The sequence below is a fragment of the Leuciscus leuciscus genome, assembly GCF_965113295.1.
Source record: "Leuciscus leuciscus genome assembly, chromosome: 2".
Lineage (NCBI taxonomy): Eukaryota > Metazoa > Chordata > Actinopteri > Cypriniformes > Leuciscidae > Leuciscus > Leuciscus leuciscus.
In genome coordinates this window covers 32,164,313-32,181,446 of record NC_138726.1, presented here as the reverse complement: position 1 = coordinate 32,181,446, position 17,134 = coordinate 32,164,313, and the positions used below count along the sequence as shown (strand labels likewise).

General features: G+C 39.2%; 1 protein-coding gene across 4 annotated transcripts in view; it reads left to right on the top strand.

Annotated features, from left to right (window-relative positions):
- phkb (phosphorylase kinase, beta) overlaps positions 1-14,998 on the top strand; it is a 72,574-nt gene extending 57,576 nt beyond the window's left edge. For 3 of the 4 annotated variants that reach the window (XM_082162136.1, XM_082162134.1, XM_082162137.1), the window contains 14 exons: positions 1,953-2,057; positions 2,338-2,420; positions 2,496-2,586; positions 3,867-3,925; positions 4,088-4,250; positions 4,329-4,410; positions 4,958-5,015; positions 6,857-6,947; positions 11,867-12,069; positions 12,226-12,360; positions 13,197-13,326; positions 13,494-13,601; positions 13,720-13,860; positions 14,179-14,998. In XM_082162136.1, coding sequence (XP_082018262.1) covers positions 1,953-2,057; positions 2,338-2,420; positions 2,496-2,586; positions 3,867-3,925; positions 4,088-4,250; positions 4,329-4,410; positions 4,958-5,015; positions 6,857-6,947; positions 11,867-12,069; positions 12,226-12,360; positions 13,197-13,326; positions 13,494-13,601; positions 13,720-13,860; positions 14,179-14,316 — 1,587 coding nt within the window. In that variant the 3' untranslated portion in view covers positions 14,317-14,998. Of the gene's footprint in view, positions 1-1,952; positions 2,058-2,337; positions 2,421-2,495; positions 2,587-3,866; positions 3,926-4,087; positions 4,251-4,328; positions 4,411-4,957; positions 5,016-5,209; positions 5,301-6,856; positions 6,948-11,866; positions 12,070-12,225; positions 12,361-13,196; positions 13,327-13,493; positions 13,602-13,719; positions 13,861-14,178 lie in introns of all 4 variants that reach the window. The other variant, XM_082162135.1, reaches the window with a different exon arrangement.
- Positions 14,999-17,134: the final 2,136 nt, after the last annotated feature.

Genomic DNA, 17,134 nt, shown 5'->3' with positions numbered 1-17,134 from the left:
AAATTTAAGTTGGTATTGACTGATAATCTTGAGCTGTTCTTTTCAGGGAACCAGATAATACGTTTTACTTTTTGTACTGAACGAATCATTCACGTATCTGACTGATTTGTTCACCCATGATCTGGTTGCAGCAGTTTGCAGTTCTTGAATTTAAGGACAAGTTCAGTATTTTACACTTAAAGCCCTGTTTTCAGATTGATTTGATGAAATAGAACGGTTAAGATTGAAATTTGGACACATGTTGCTGGCCCGAGAATTTTCGGTTTCTGTGATAGCTTGAATAATAGACACTCCAGCCCGGCGGCGGAGTAATACCGTACCTCACAGCACATCCAATACAAGTCAATGGAGTTGGACAAAAACTACGATAAAACCTGTTGGAAAGCATCTTTTGCAGCGATTTTTGTGTGAGCATATCAGTGAACACCCCTGACCACTCGGTGAGTTTCACGTCTTTGTAAACGAAAGTTGAATGCGTTTTAGGAAGGATTGTTCCAGTGCACCTATGCAGCCATTGTGGAGGTGGGGGGGGTGCTACCACAGAAACCGAAAATTCTCGGGCCAGCAGCATTTGTCCAAATTTCAATCTTAACCGTTCTATTTCATCAGAAACTATCTGAAAACAGGGCTTTAAGTGTAAAATACCGAACCTAAATTTCAGTCTGTTTTTCTCAGAAAGCCATCATATGGCTTAAAGGGATAGTTCACCCATAAATAATAATTAGCCCATGATTTAATCACCCTCAAGTCATCCTAGGTCTATAGGACATTATTCTTTCAGATGAATACAATCGGAGTTATATAAAAAATTTCCTGACTCTTCCAAGCTTTATAATGGCAGTGAATGGCTGTTTCTGTTTTGAAGTTCATAAAAGTGCATCCATCCATCATAAAAGTGCTCCACACGGCTCTGGGTGGTTAATAAAGGCCTTCTGAAGCAAAGCGATGCGTTTGTGTAAGTAAAATATTCATATTTAACATATTACAAAGTAAAATTCTAGTTTCCTGTCAAACGCAATCGACTTGCACCTAATGCGCAACTTGTGACGTCAGAAGTAGCGTAGTGCGTCATGGCGTAGCGTAAATATCAGCAGTACTTCGCATTACTTGCATAAATTGCGCTTAGACTTAAGTCGAATCTGTATGTTCGTTTGGCCGGAAGCTAGTTATTTTAATTTCTAAAGTTTTAAATATTAATATTTTTCTTACACAAATGCATTAGATGCACTTTTATGGACTTCAAAACAGAAACTGCCATTATAAAGCTTGGAAGAGCCAGGACATTTTTTAATATAACTACGATTGTATTTGTCTGAAAGAAGAATGCCATATACACCTAGGATGACTTGAGGGTGAGTAAATCATGGGCTAATTTTCATTTTTGGTGAACTATCCCTTTAAGAAGACTTGGAAAATGGCACTCAATTTATTTATGGAGTACTTTTATGGGTCTTTTGTTGTCATTTTTTAACCCTAACAGCCACTTGTCATAAAGATTCTTCAAAATATCTAATATCTAGAAAGTCAAATGAATTGCAGTGGCATGAGTGTAAATGCACACAAACCCTTTAACTGCACACAAACCTAAATTATGTCAAGAGGTGCAGATGATTGATTACAAGTCTATTGTTCGGTTCCAAAACTGCTGAGCCTCACTGCCTGCAGGCAGTTTAAGCATGATGACATTTGGGGAAGATAAAAATAGGAACTCCAGAGTAATGATCTTCTGTATTTGATGGAGAATTGATTATGTTTAGTATGACAGTGGTGGGCTATATGCAGTAACTCACTTCTCACATAAATACAGAGAAAATTAGAGGGATGTCAATGTGTCTGTCTGTTCAGAAAGGATGGTATGTTTTATTTGCTGTCTGAGGTAAAGTATATGTCTAGATCTAACAGTCATCCATATAGTTGCAGGTAACTCAATGGGTAATTTCTCTCCCCCTCAGATTTATCGAATACTTGGAAAGACTGTGGTCTGCTATCCAATTGTCTTCGATCTCAGTGACTTCTACTTGTCCCAGGATGTCATGCTTTTGATAGATGATATTAAGGTGAGATATCACACCTCACTGGTTCCTCAGACGATGTAAGAAGAGGGTTCACTTTGTGTTTCATATTTTGTCTATCTTTCTGTATAAAGAAAGAATCAAATTTAGGGCAGAAAATGGGCAATGGACAGAAACGTCCCCTATAAATCATCAGTGTCCACCCTCAGAGTTACAGTGTGGTTCTCCTGCTGTCTGTGCTGTGCTTGTATGTTTATGCTGCAATGTGATTGCCAAAGTTCCAGCACTCTCTTCTAATGCGGTTGTATTTACATGCGTTTTACAGAATGCCTTGCAGTTTATTAAGCAGTACTGGAAGATGTCGGGCCGGCCTCTCTTCCTGGTCCTTATCAGAGAGGACAACATTAAGTAAGAGGCTCTCCAATCAGCCAGAACCTAGTCTTGTTTATGAGAGGTACAGTAATGTCACCTCTTTCTTGCCAGGGGGAGCCGCTTCAACCCCATCCTGGACATGCTGGCATCTTTTAAGAAGGGAAACATTGGAGGAGTCAAAGTTCATGTGGACAGACTTCAGGTGCTGCTCTTTATAAGAAATTATTTTATATGTAATGCGTCCAAAATTGACTTCCTTTTTCCACATCTTACAAACACATGGGAATGCATATTTCTCTCACTGAATGGTTTCATATTGATAAATAGAAGTTTATATTCTGAGAAATCTGAGTGCATACATCACTATAGAGAGAAGTCTTGTCGTTTCACCAGAAGTTGTAGTTATGAAATTTTGATTCAAAATTATGAGATAAAAAAAAAAATCAGGCTTTGACAATAACATGCTTTTAGACAACAAATTGTGTGATTTTTCATTTCATGCCAACTTGGGTAATGCAGTTGAACAATGATCCAGATCAGATCATAGAGGCTGAAAAGAGAGAAAAAAAGAAAAGTTTTAGTCAAAGTCCTGATTCTGAATCAAAGAAAGATGACATAGCAGGACCTTGAAAAGAGCAGTACCTATTTTCACTGAAATAACTAATTTTGTGTGAATTAACGTGTATTGTGCAAGTGCATTGTGTCTTTACTCAGGTTCCCTTTGTGCAATATTTTTGTACACAAATTTGCATCCACAGAGTTTGGCATAATATACATTTTAAGATGGGGGCAAATACTTATTTGCTGTACTGTAGTCGCTTAGTGTGTTGATTAACAGTCATTTAGAACATATTGTATTATAATGTAATATTGCATGATGTATCTAAATGCCTTTGTATTCCCTATGGTCTATCAGGGGTTTTCAAAGTGTGGGGCGCGCAGGGGAGGCACGGGCGATATGACAATGCCAATCGATAGAGATTTTTCTATATAGTTTATCTGTTTGTAAATACATGTGTGCAGTGCAGGACTGCTTAAACACGACTGAGCAGCAAAGAAACATCAATGAATAAGAAGAAAGAGTGGGACATGCTTGATGATGAGTTATTAAAAGTACAATAAACCGCGAAAGTGAACTGAATTCGTGGCTGACAGGCAGCTTTCTGTGGCGCACATCTGAAGAGCACGAGTGCTGAATTCAGTTCACTTTCACAGCTTATTATTGCGCTTGAATGATCAAATACACACACTTATGTGTCAAAATGCCCATTTTGGTGAGTATTCACGTAACATTGTCAGTTAGGTGAAAGTAAACAGTTAGGACTCTTGACTAAATATCTGTCATAGCTTTATTAAGAATCTGTGTGTAATCCATGCTATGTGGTTTAATTGAAGGACGCCATCATGTATGTTATGTTGTGTTATGTCTTTGACTTTGAAAATCCCTGTTCTAATGTAGCATTCTTTGTGGAAACTTTGTAGACCCTGATATCAGGCGCTGTGGTGGAGCAATTGGATTTCCTACGTGTCAATGAAGCTGAGTAAGATTTAACCTCCATTTGCACCATTTATTTTCCTCTTCACCTTTGTTCAATATGGTACTCTTATTGAATCAATGGAAGGAAATTGTCTTCACAGTTTCTAAGGCATGCAGCAGATTCATAATCCATTTCTTTTTTCCAATAATACATTCCTCTGGGTAGGATCCCAGAGTTTAAGAGCTTCGAGGAGCTGGAGTTGCCCAAGCATTCGAAGGTGAAGCGTCAAACCAGCACGCCGAACGCCTCTGACCTGGAGCAGCAGCCTGAGATCAACGTCGAGGAATGGTTCCATAAATCCACATCTGAGATTCTACAGAAATTCAATGTGAGCCTAACTATCCTGCCTGTGTGTGATTATGAGTTTAATATACGTGCTCTTATATAACTCATATTCTGTTATCAGGACTGTGACTGTCTGGCCAGTCAAGCCCAGCTGGCCAGTATTCTCCTCAAAAAAGAAGGCCCAGACTTCTTTGATAAAAACGGTATGTGGTTTAGTCACCCAAATAGTACATAATTCGTAAGATATTTATTATTAGTTCAGTCAAATATGTCTCTACCTCTGAAATGTCTGGTATTTTTACTAAAGTTTTAATGATTAAGTGTAAGTTTAAGGCCAGAGTATTTCATTGCTATTGAAATGGTGAGCTTTTTAAAAAGCCACAGGACACGTCTTACTGCATGGCTGCTTTTAAAGCTCATCTGAATGAAATGTCCACAGCTGTAATCCATTTAGTGCCTTCATGGATAAGCAAGTGGGTTGGCAATGCTTGCTCACACCCTTGTCGTGGTCTTAATTCCCGTAGCTACAGTTTATCTCGTGGCTCAAGACTGTTCACACTCTTAAACGGACCTATTGAACAAGCGCAGAGCGATTAAATACATGCCTATATGTGATTTTATGTTGCAAGCCGGAGCTTCCACATGTGTTTGGCCTAAATGCTCCGGGGATGTTGTCTTACAGACTACACTAAGGCTGAAAATGATTTTTTTCATGGTTAACATGCCATTCCTAACCCTCTGTATGTCCAGAGAATCTCAAGGATGACATGGAGAGAATCTACAGAAGAGCTGGGAGCAGGAAGCTTTGGTAAGTTTTTTCCTCTTTTTATTGCACTCACCGGAAGCATTTAGAGTTTCACTTATTTTCTTATTACAGTTGGGTAAAATGATCAACTCTTGATATATTTATGGCTATTTTGGTTTTTACCTGTTATGTGTATTTGTCTAATGTTACGTGCAACTATGCGCATATATATTTTTAAACACGCAAACCTCATGTAGGCTGGCGGTGCGTAGTGCTGCGGCCGTTATCCAGAAGTTTCCCGGTTCTATAGCTCCTCATATAACCACTATATTGGTCCATGGCAAGCAGGTAATTGGGCGGTGGGGTATACGACCTCTGCATGTGTGGTGTAACTGCTGACTCCGTGCCGAAGGATGTGTTAACTCATGAGCACGCAGCACTCATCCTTTGTTGTTGTTTTTCTTTACATCCGCTTAGTCAAGCTGTTATTATCATGCACAGAGAAGCCATGCAGCTCATTAGTTGTTGTTTTTTTTTCTTTCTTTTATAATTGTTATTTTGTGCCTATGGTAATGTTTTTTTGAAGTTGAGCTTTTTTATGTCCTTCATACCACAAATTGATGCCTCTTAGCTGGGGTTATCACTGTAACAGTGTCTCATTTTGCAATTTGTTTGTGAGCTAAACTCCATTATGTCTGTGGCAGTATAACCTGTCCATAACACTTATTTATATTCATTCACCAAAGGAATCCATCAGCTAAACATGAAATTGGTGAACATTAAAATAAGTTCTTATAGCTCAAATGACGCTAAAGTCATGTATTTAATTTCCAGGGAACACACCTAATAATAAAACGTATACACTGAATATACTGTAAGTTACTTTGGATAAAAGCGCCTGCCAAATAAATGTATGAATAAATGGAAATGCAAATTACGAAAGTGTACTGGAGGAAGTGTAACTTCTGTCCAGGAGCAACAGCAGCATAGTTTAAATGCCCAATGCCACTTTGTCACTTTGTGATGCCGAGCTCTCCTGATCGTTTTCATCCCAGAGGGCCCAGCTTTAAATATTAATGATTTAAATGCTACAGGGGGTCAAAATTTTGGAATATAACATCATCTCATTTATTGAAATGAGCACCATGCTGCATTACAATTAGACTTCAAACAATCTAAAGTTTAAAGAAGTTTGGCGGGGTTCACAAAGTTCTTGTAACAAGTCTTTTTGGTGATATATGTAAAATGAATCACTGTTGAGCTCCAACTTTATTTCTCATTGCTTATGAGGCAGCAAGTCTTATATAGACTATCTGTCAAAAGTTTGGGGTCTGTAGGATTTTTTTAAATGTATGTTAAAGAAGTCTCTTATGCTCACAGAGACTGCATTTTATTTGATCAAAGAAACAGTAAAAACAGTAATATTGTGAAAATATTATTACATAAAAAACTATTATTTTCTGTTTTATTATATTTTAAAATGTAATTTATTCCTGGGATGTTAAAGCTGAATTTTCAGCATCATTACTCCAGTCTTCAGTGTCACATGATCCTTCAGAAATCATTCTAATATGCTGATTTGCTACTCAAGAAACGTTTAAAAAATTTTGAATATGTGATGCTTTCTTCAGGATCCTTTATTGAATAGGACGTAACAGCATTTATTTGAAATATAAATCTTATGTAACATTGTAAATGCCTTTACTGTCACTTTTGATTTGATTTTAAATTGAATGTATCCTTTCTGAATTTATTTAAAATTTAATCTTTCTGACTCCAAACTTTTGAACAGTAGTGTATACATTTTAGGAATAAACTATGTTTTATGATAGACTGTAGTCCAATTCAATTTCTGTTTGGCTCCATTGAATGAGTGTTGTGTTGTATTGTGTTGTGTTCACCAGGTCCGTTGTGCGCCTTGCTGCCAGTCTCTTAACTAAACTAGTGGACAGCCTTGCACCGAGCATTACTAGTGTTTTAGTGCATGGCAAGCAGGTAAGTGAAAAACAGGAACAGGGGCCTAAATAATAGATAAGATATGAACAAACAAGTCAAAAATGTAATGAAGTCAAACATTTTAATGTTCACTGATTATAAGAAGGTTAAAATTAGCTTAGAATGTGTTCTCTTCACATCAGTTGTATGCCGAAGTCATGATGGACTCCTCTTCCTATTACACAAAAGAATAATAGCTAATTGCATCAGTCATCACTTGCAAAGCTAACCTGCTTTCATTTGAAGCTTAACTATTCCTTTTGCTGCAAAAATCGCTTTTACCCAGAACGCCTGCAACCATCCCATTGTTCGTGCATTACATTTACCCTCAGTGTACATTTACCTTTTATTTGCTTTGTGTTGAGACAAACATTACTTGTGGTGTGGAGTGTTTGTTTAATGAACTGCCATAGTTTCCCAACATAGTCGTGTTTAGCCCCTGGTGGTTGTGAAATGATTCATCAGAGTAGCGCACTAGCAGTGAATCTGCATATAAATTGCATCCTAGGGGCCTAATGTTGTGGGTAAGATAAATGGGTACGTTTTGGTTTGAAAATGGGTCATTCTTTGCATACAAGAGCAGTCTGAGCTGACCTGCATGTAGAATCATAGAGTCTTAGCCTTATTTAATTTAATGTGTATTTGGGTAGATTGCCATAGTAGAGCAATATTGATGTCTGCTGGGAACTGTAAGGAGATAGCCACCACATACTTAAGCCAGATGCAAAATATATTTTTTTTTAATGCATAGATAACAAAGACCAAGTGGCTTCTGCTAACAAATCACACTAGACTGATTTTTTTTCTCCTAACATTTGAGAACCACAAAGTACCCAAGTAGATTTTATCTTTTAAAAGCCAACAAACTTGTTTTTGTTAAATTTATGCTATATTTTGATATCTAATACAGTGGTATTCATAAATATCAGAGATGCCCAAGCCAGGCCAAAGGTGGCACCTGATGACCTTTGATTTGGCCCGCCATGCAATCATAAGGAAAAATAGGAAAAAAAACATTGAAACATATCATTTATATATATTTTTTAATTTGGTTCATCATTTGTTTGGTTTAACATTTATTGTATATATATATATGTATATACAGTGGGGAGAACAAGTATTTGATACACTGCCGATTTTTCAGGTTTTCCTACTTACAAAGCATGTAGAGGTCTGTAATTTTTATCATAGGTACACTTCAACTGCGAGAGACAGAATCCAGAAAATCACATTGTATGATTTTTAAATAATTAATTTGCATTTTATTGCATGACATAAGTATTTGATCACCTACCAACCAGTAAGAATTCCGGCTCTCACAGAGCTGTTAGTTTTTCTTTAAAAAGCCCTCCTGTTCTCCACTCATTACCTGTATTAACTGCACCTGTTTGAGCGTGTTACCTGTATAAAAGACACCTGTCCACACACTCAATCAAACAGACTCCAACCTCTCCACAATGGCCAAGACCAGAGAGCTGTGTAAGGACATCAGGGATCAAATTGTAGACCTGCACAAGGCTGGGAATGGGCTACAGGACAATAGGCAAGCAGCTTGGTGAGAAGGCAACAACTGTTGGCGCAATTATTAGAAAATGGAAGAACTTCAAGATGACGGTCAATCTCCCTCGGTCTGGGGCACCATGCAAGATCTCACCTCGTGGGGCATCAATGATCATGTGGAAGGTGAGAGATCAGCCCAGAACTACACGGCAGGACCTGGTCAATGACCTGAAGAGAGCTGGGAACACAGTCTCAAAGAAAACCATTAGTAACACACTGCGCCGTCATGGATTAAAATCCTGCAGCGCACGCAAGGTCCCCCTGCTCAAGCCAGCGCATGTCCTGGCCCGTCTGAAGTTTGCCAATGACCATCTAGATGATCCAGAGGAGGAATGGGAGAAGGTCATGTGGTCTGATGAGACAAAAATAGAGCTTTTTGGTCTAAACTCCACTCGCCGTGTTTGGAAGAAGAAGGATGAGGACAACCCCAAGAACACCATCCCAACCGTGAAGCATGGAGGAGGAAACATCATTCTTTGGGGATGCTTTTCTGCAAAGGGGACAGGACGACTGCACCGTATTGAGGGGAGGATGGATGGGGCCATGTATCGTGAGATCCTGGCCAACAACCTCCTTCCCTCAGTAAGAGCATTGAAGATGGGTCGTGCCTGGGTCTTCCAGCATGACAACGACCCGAAACACACAGCCAGGGCAACTTAGGAGTGTAAGAAGCATCTCAAGGTCCTGGAGTGGCCTAGCCAGTCTCCAGACCTGAACCCAATAGAGAATCTTTGGAGGGCGCTGAAAGTCCGTATTGCCCAGTGACAGCCCCGAAACCTGAAGGATCTGGAGAAGGTCTGTATGGAAGAGTGGGCCAAAATCCCTGCTGCAGTGTGTGCAAACCTGGTCAAGAACTACAGGAAACGTATGATCTCTGTAATTGCAAACAAAGGTTTCTGTACCAAATATTAAGTTCTGCTTTTCTGATGTATCAAATACTAATGTCATGCAATAAAATGCAAATGAATTACTTAAAAATCATACAATGTGATTTTCTGGATTTTTGTTTTAGATTCCGTCACTCACAGTTGAAGAGTACCTATGATAACAATTACAGACTTCTACATGCTTTGTAAGTGGGAAAACCTGAAAAATCGGCAGTGTATCAAATACTTGTTCTCCCCACTGTGTGTGTGTATATGTATATATATATATATATATATATATATATATATATATATATATATATATATATATGTGTGTGTGTGTGTGTGTGTGTGTGTGTGTGTGTGTGTGTGTGTGTGTATATGTATGTATGCATGTATGTGTATATATATATATATATAATTCTGACCCTCAAAGACCTGTTAGTCTGCCTTTAAAATGTCCACCTCCACTCCATTTATTATCCTAAATTAGATGCACCTGTTTGAGGTCGTTAGCTGCATAAAGACACCTGTCCACCCCATACAATCAGTAAGAATCCAACTACTAACATGGCCAAGACCAAAGAGCTGTCCAAAGACACTAGAGACAAAATTGTACACCTCCACAAGGCTGGAAAGGGCTACGGGGAAATTGCCAAGCAGCTTGGTGAAAAAAGGTCCACTGTTGGAGCAATCATTAGAAAATGGAAGAAGCTAAACATGACTGTCAATCTCGCTCGGACTGGGGCTCCATGCAAGATCTCACCTCGTGGGGTCTCAATGATCCTAAGAAAGGTGAGAAATCAGCCCAGAACTACACGGGAGGAGCTGGACTGGTCAATGACCTGAAAAGAGCTGGGACCACCGTTTCCAAGGTTACTGTTGGTAATACACTAAGACGTCATGGTTTGAAATCATGCATGGCACGGAAGGTTCCCCTGCTTAAACCAGCACATGTCAAGGCCCGTCTTAAGTTTGCCAATGACCATTTGGATGATCCAGAAGAGTCATGGGAGAAAGTCATGTGGTCAGATGAGACCAAAATAGAACTTTTTGGTCATAATTCCACTAAACGTGTTTGGAGGAAGAAGAATGATGAGTACCATCCCTACTGTGAAGCATGGGGGTGGTAGCATCATGCTTTGGGGGTGTTTTTCTGCACATGGGACAGGGCGACTGCACTGTATTAAGGAGAGGATGACCGGGGCCATGTATTGCGAGATTTTGGGGAACAACCTCCTTCCCTCAATTAGAGCATTGAAGATGGGTCGAGGCTGGGTCTTCCAACATGACAATGACCCGAAGCACACAGCCAGGATAACCAAGGAGTGGCTCTGTAAGAAGCATATCAAGGTTCTGGTGTGGCCTAGCCAGTCTCCAGACCTAAACCCAATAGAGAATCTTTGGAGGGAGCTCAAACTCCGTGTTTATCAGCGACAGCCCAGAAACCTGACTGATTTAGAGAAGATCTGTGTGGAGGAGTGGGCCAAAATCCCTCCTGCAGTGTGTGCAAACCTGGTGAAAAACTACAGGAAACGTTTGACCTCTGTAATTGCAAACAAAGGCTACTGTACCAAATATTAACATTGATTTTCTCAGGTGTTCAATAATAGAATGATAATTTTTTATAAAGCTTGTATATTTAAGTTAAGTAATTTCACTTAAATGACAATTAATAGGTAATTTGCATTGCCATTTAAGTGAAATTATTGAACTTAAATATACGAGCTTGATAAAAATTATCATTCTAGAAGAAAATTTCAGATGGCACTTAGAGGCTTTTGCATCTGAACTCTTCATATATATATATATCGTGTGTGTGTGTGTGTGTGTGTGTGTGTGTGTGTGTGTGTGTGTGTGTGTGTGTGTTTATAAAATATTGTTGGATATAAAGCAACATTTACTTTCAGCCCACAGCCTTCAATCAAGATGTTTGCCCTTCATAGTAAAAAGTTTGCATACCTCTGATATATATGTGGGACCGCTGTAATAATGTTGTAATTTTTATGCAGATCTGCAGTGTTTAATAGAACATCTTGTATAGACCTATTACCACATTCATTCATATTATTTGGCAGCTTTTCTTGAAAAGGATAGATGTAATGGAATATTGTGATTTATACAAAACACTCTTTTGACAATTCATAACTACACTGTATTTTGGTGGCTAATTTGTATTATTTCTTATAATCTCATTTGTACATTTTAATCCTTACGCCTCACTGATGGTTGCATTTAGGGGTGGACCTTTTAATGCTTACGGTCTTTATAAAAATCAAACATTTCCTTACACATCACATTGTACAAATTCAAACAAAATATTTTTATTTTTTTTTTATATCAGGTTGGATTTATACATTTTGAAAAGAGATAATACTGGTTTGAGTCATTGCAGGACATTTAAAACCCTTTCAAAGAAATAGAAATAACCAAAATGCTTCTCTGACAAATCATCCATTGTGATACAGACTGACGGCAGTTCTGATTTACCAGGTGACTCTGGGACTGTTTGGGCATGAGGAGATTGTGATCTCTAACCCACTGTCTCCGGGGGTCATAAAGGACATCATATACAGGAAGTGCAGCCCTCACGGCGAGCGAGAGGCCGTGCTGCAGCAAGAGCTGGTCATCCACATTGGCTGGATCATCTCCAACACCCCAGAGCTGTTCAGTGGCATGCTGAAGATCCGTGTGGGGTATGCTGTCCCCTCTCTTTTCAGATAATGAGCTTCACAACATGAGCCTAAATAATAGAAATAACATGTTCACATCTATAAATAATAAATATATTGCATTAGGTTCTGCACATTATTTACACGGGTTTCCTTAACAAACTTTCATGTTTCAATCAGGTGGATTGTTCAAGCAATGAAACATGAGTTGAAGATTCGTGCTGGGGATATGCCACCTCAGGACATCTACCAGATGTCCCCTAGTGATGTCAAACAGCTCCTGCTGGATGTCCTCCAGCCTCAGCAGAATGGCAGGTGCAGGATGCCCACCATCTGTGTGTTTCTGTAGATACCTGCCAAACGTGAATGGTTTGCCGTGTCCATTCGCAACAATAGTATACAGTTTATCATCATTTATATAATCCTAGCTTTCAATTGGGCAACTAACAATCATTTTTAAATAAGAACCTGATATTCTGATAATATACACCATCATCCAAAACTTGGGATCAGTAATATTATTTATTTTTTGAAAGAATTTAATCCTTTTTTTCTGCAAGGACGCATTAAATTGATCAAAAGTGACAGTACAGACTTTAACATTGTTACTAAAGATTTCTATTTCAAATAAATTCTGTTCTTTGTATTCAAGAATGTGTTCTTGATATTTAAGAATACTGACAAGTAATCACATTCATAATATATGAATGTCTCCGCATGCATGATAAATAAGAAATGTTTCATGAACACCAAATCAGAATATTGAATGATTTCTGAAGGATCATGTGACACTGAAAACTGGAGTAATGGCTGCTGAAAATTTAGCTTTACTATCACAGAAATAAATGACATTTTAAAATGTATTAAAATATATATTTATTTAATATTTAATATTTAAAATATAAGTTATTTTAGGTTGTAATGATAGTTCACAATATTATTGTTTTCATTGTGTTTTTAAAACAAATAAATGCTGCCTAAGCATTAAGGGACTAATTTCAAAAGCATTAATATATCTTACCGAGGCCTGAATTTTGAATGGATAATTTATGTATTATCTCCCAAATGAATCTAGCTGCAGAGTTAGCATTCAGGGATTTGTCCGTTTTAAAAATGTGGATGATTTGTTTTGGTCTTCCATGTTTCTATAGATCGTGGCTTAATCGACGTCAGATAGATGGCTCCCTCAACCGCACCCCTCTCGGCTTCTATGACCGCGTTTGGCAAATCCTCGAGAGAACACGTAATGGCATCATGGTTGGAGGAAAAAGTCTCCCTCAGGTAACTCCTCCTAAACCTTTGATCTTTTTGGGGGGAAATATTAAGCATAGTTTTGCAGAGGAACTGTAGTTCTGGAGAAATAATCTCCCTGTATTGCATCATTAAAGGACCGTTTTAAATGTGTTCACAATATCTGCGAAAGATAACCATCTTTCACTCTTTTGCAGCAACCTACTCTGTCAGATATGACCATGTATGAAATGAATTTTTCTCTGTTGGTGGAGGACACATTAAAGAACATCGTTTTGCCTGAGTACAGGCAGATAATTGTGGAGGTTAGGCACAATTTGTCCCTTCTGCAGCCCTAACTTATTTTGAATTTGTACTCTAGCGTATTATTCACCTTATCTGCTGTTTGACTCTATGTTTGTGTCTTTGATGACCTGAATGCAGCTGTTGATGGTGGTGTCAATCTTGCTGGAAAGAAACCCAGAGCTGGAGTTTCAGGAGCCGGTGGATTTGGACCAGTTGGTTAAGGACGCCTTTGCTGACTTTCAGAAAGACCGCAGCAGACTGGGGGGCTCTGGGAAAATGGTGAGGGCAGATTTAACATGTGAAAGCTTTCAAGTTCAAGAAGCCTTTTATGCAAGGTTTAACAGTAAAACAAACAATATATTGACTAAATATGAAATTTCTGTTCAGTGCTTTTGCCTGCCACAGTTATGCAATTGTCTTTGAATTATATTATATCATAAATGCAATTAATCAATCAATCAGCATATCATGTAATGAATAGATTGAGAGCCCTAATGTAATGTACTTTATCACGCAGCAGCCAGTATGAATTTGAATGGCAGGTACACTTGAATTAGCATTTTGTGGTGATGTTACTAAGAGAAATCAAATCCACAGGATAACATGGAGGCCTTCTACAACACACCAGCCCTGGGGAAACAAGGCACGTCCAGTTACCTGACCAAGGCAGTAATGATCCAGCTGCTGCAGGGAGAGGTGAAGCCCAGTAAAGATGACCCGTGTTCTGTCAGCTAAAGCACTTAGACTGCCATACACACCCAGTCTCGCAAACATGGGATTGGTTTTTGTTTTTGTCTGAAATACATATAGCATATAAATTAAAATAAATCATTTCAGAACCTTGAAAGTTATGCCCACATTTAAAAAAAAAAAGTTTGCATTGTTAGCCTCCCAAAGCTTATTGTATTAGTTTTTTTTTTTTTTTATCAGGTCCTTTATCAATACCAGCACACAACTTGGCTTTGTTAAGAGAACCACAAGCCTCATGGCAAACTATTAAGTTAGATGAAAATAGCTTCACATTGTACACTAAGGTACTGAACTAACTGCATGTCATTATTCAGGATGTGGTTTGAATAGTCATGTAGATGTTTTTGGTTGTGAACTTAAAAGTGAAGATAGAAGCTGTTTTGCAACTGTTTTTGTTAATGTAGTGTATTCTGAAATAATGTATACATGTATTTGAGCTTAATGTAGTTTGTTTTTCATTTTGAACCTGTTGTTAGTTAACTTCAGAGCATATGACTACTACTTGGTCTTGATGTATCATGGCACTTGCTTTTATGTATGTTTGAATGCTAATATAAAAAACATTTGAGTGTGTTGGTTTCCTCATTATAAGAACAGTATTTTCAGTCCTTTACTACTGAAGAAAAATGTATATTAAAAAATAAACTGCCCATGTTTTAACTTGCAATTTTCAGTCCTTTTCTCTCTGTGTCAACTGCATTGAAAACCTCAAATCTTTGACGGTCACATAAAAGGTGCTTGTGTCACAGTTATTAGGGTTCATCCCAGAAGAAACCCTCAGCAGAAATCTTTTTTTAACTGAATGAGTGGGTGTTTGGACCAAGATCCTTGTTTATCATGCTGACCGCTGCCATCAGCCTCCGCTAAGTGTATGTCAGAGTAATCAGAGGTCTCGGCAGTTCTCCTGAGAAATGGGTCCCAAACTTGCAATATCTTGAACACAGAGAGCATATAGAGAGACGGAAGAATCTGTATCTGCCCCTGAGGCCAAATACAAGCTTTGAATGGATGGAAACAAGATTACACACTGGAGATTGGTGCTGAACAAAGCTAAGTTATGAGTTATTAAGCCAAAATCTATCATACAGCTGCAGGTGGCTTGTTTTTGCGGATTTGGTCAGTCCATTTAAAAAAATGTCTCAATCTATTTGAAGGTTGACACTTTTGAAAAATGTTATACACTTCCTTTAGTCTTGCTGCATTTTTTCAGATTTGTGTTAATAATCCATGCACCATTACACCCAATGGTACCTGTCCAAATGAATGTACACTTTAGCATGGCTATTTCATAAATCAAGCTATCCTCTTGAGAAAAGCAATAAAACTGTTTTAAAACCCTCATAAAAGTTAACAGGCCCCTTAAAGTCACAGTGTGTGTGTGTGTGTGTGTGTGTGTGTCCGCACTGTGCAGCTGAAGTGCTTATTGGGCGGTCTGACAGGTCTGTTTTCATTGTTCTTAGTCTGTATGAGGGTCACCTTTAGGTAGGTGACATGAGTGAAAAGGACTTGGTAATAATGCTTAATCTTTGCATCACATTGACATCCCTTGTGCACCCTTGTGCATCCCTTATTAAGAGCTCGTTCACACAATGCAATTTTACTTTGAAAAAGTTTGTCTAGCGCGTGTTTACATAGTAAAACAATGGAAAAGTACGTGAACGGCCCGGCCCCTAACAGTTGTGCTGCTTAATATTTTCTTGGAAAAAAGGTGATTGTTTTTTGTTTTGTTTTGTTTTTTGTATTCTTTGATATTAGAAAGCTCGAAAGAACAAGCATTTTTAAATATAAAACTGTCACTTTTGATTAAAGGGATAGTTCACCCCCCAAAAAGTGAAAATTCTGTCATCACTTACTCATCCTCAAGTTGTTCCAAACCTATATGAGTTTCTTTCTTCTGCTGAACACAAAATAAGATATGTTAGTAACCAGACAGTTGATGTAGCCATTGACTTCCATAGTTTTTCCCCCTTACTATGGAAGTCAGTGGCCCAACATGACTTACCAACATTCTTTAAAATATTTTCTTTTTAGTTCAACAAAAGAAAGAAACTCATACAGGTTTGAAAGAAACTCATACAGGTTTGAAACAACTTGAGGGTAAATAAAATGACAATTTTCCTTTTTGGATAACTGTGGCGAGCACGACGAGGTCGAGGGCCGTGGGAGGACGGCGCGAGGCCGGTGGCGCGATTGATAATGAGCGACACGTGCGCGACGCACCGGTCTCGCATCTCTCACGGAGGAGCGGAAGCATAAAGGAGGAGCGACGACAGTGAAGAGCGAGAGAGGACAGGCCTGTGTTTTAGTTGATGTTTTGTTTTTGGTTTATGTTGCCAGCAGTCGTCCGTGAGGGGCTGCTGGCTTTTACTTTTATTTTGTATTTGTGTCATTTTATTCATTAAATATTGTTGAATGTTCGCCGGTTCCCGCCTCCTTCTTCCCGTAACAACATACCTCGTTACACTGGTGCCGAAACCCGGGAAGAAGGAGGGACACGCTGTCGGAGAGCCCTCGCTGCTGGGGGGGATCGCGGTGCTGAGGAGGTCGGGCAGCACGAGGGAGCGATGGCCGCCGATTGCTGCCCGAGGCGATGGTGCTGGAGCAATGGAAGAACTGGGGGGACGGAGCTCGAGCTCGCTGCCGTGCTCCTGGGTCGAGGAGGGGTGGCTGCCGTCCGAGAGGGAGCGGAGGAGTCCCGTTTGCCGTGGGCCGGAGCCTGTTGCCGTCGGCCATGATGGGGGCGGAGCAGGGAACGGGAGACTCGCTGCCGGCTGCCCTCAACCGGAGGAGCCATCGCCGTCCG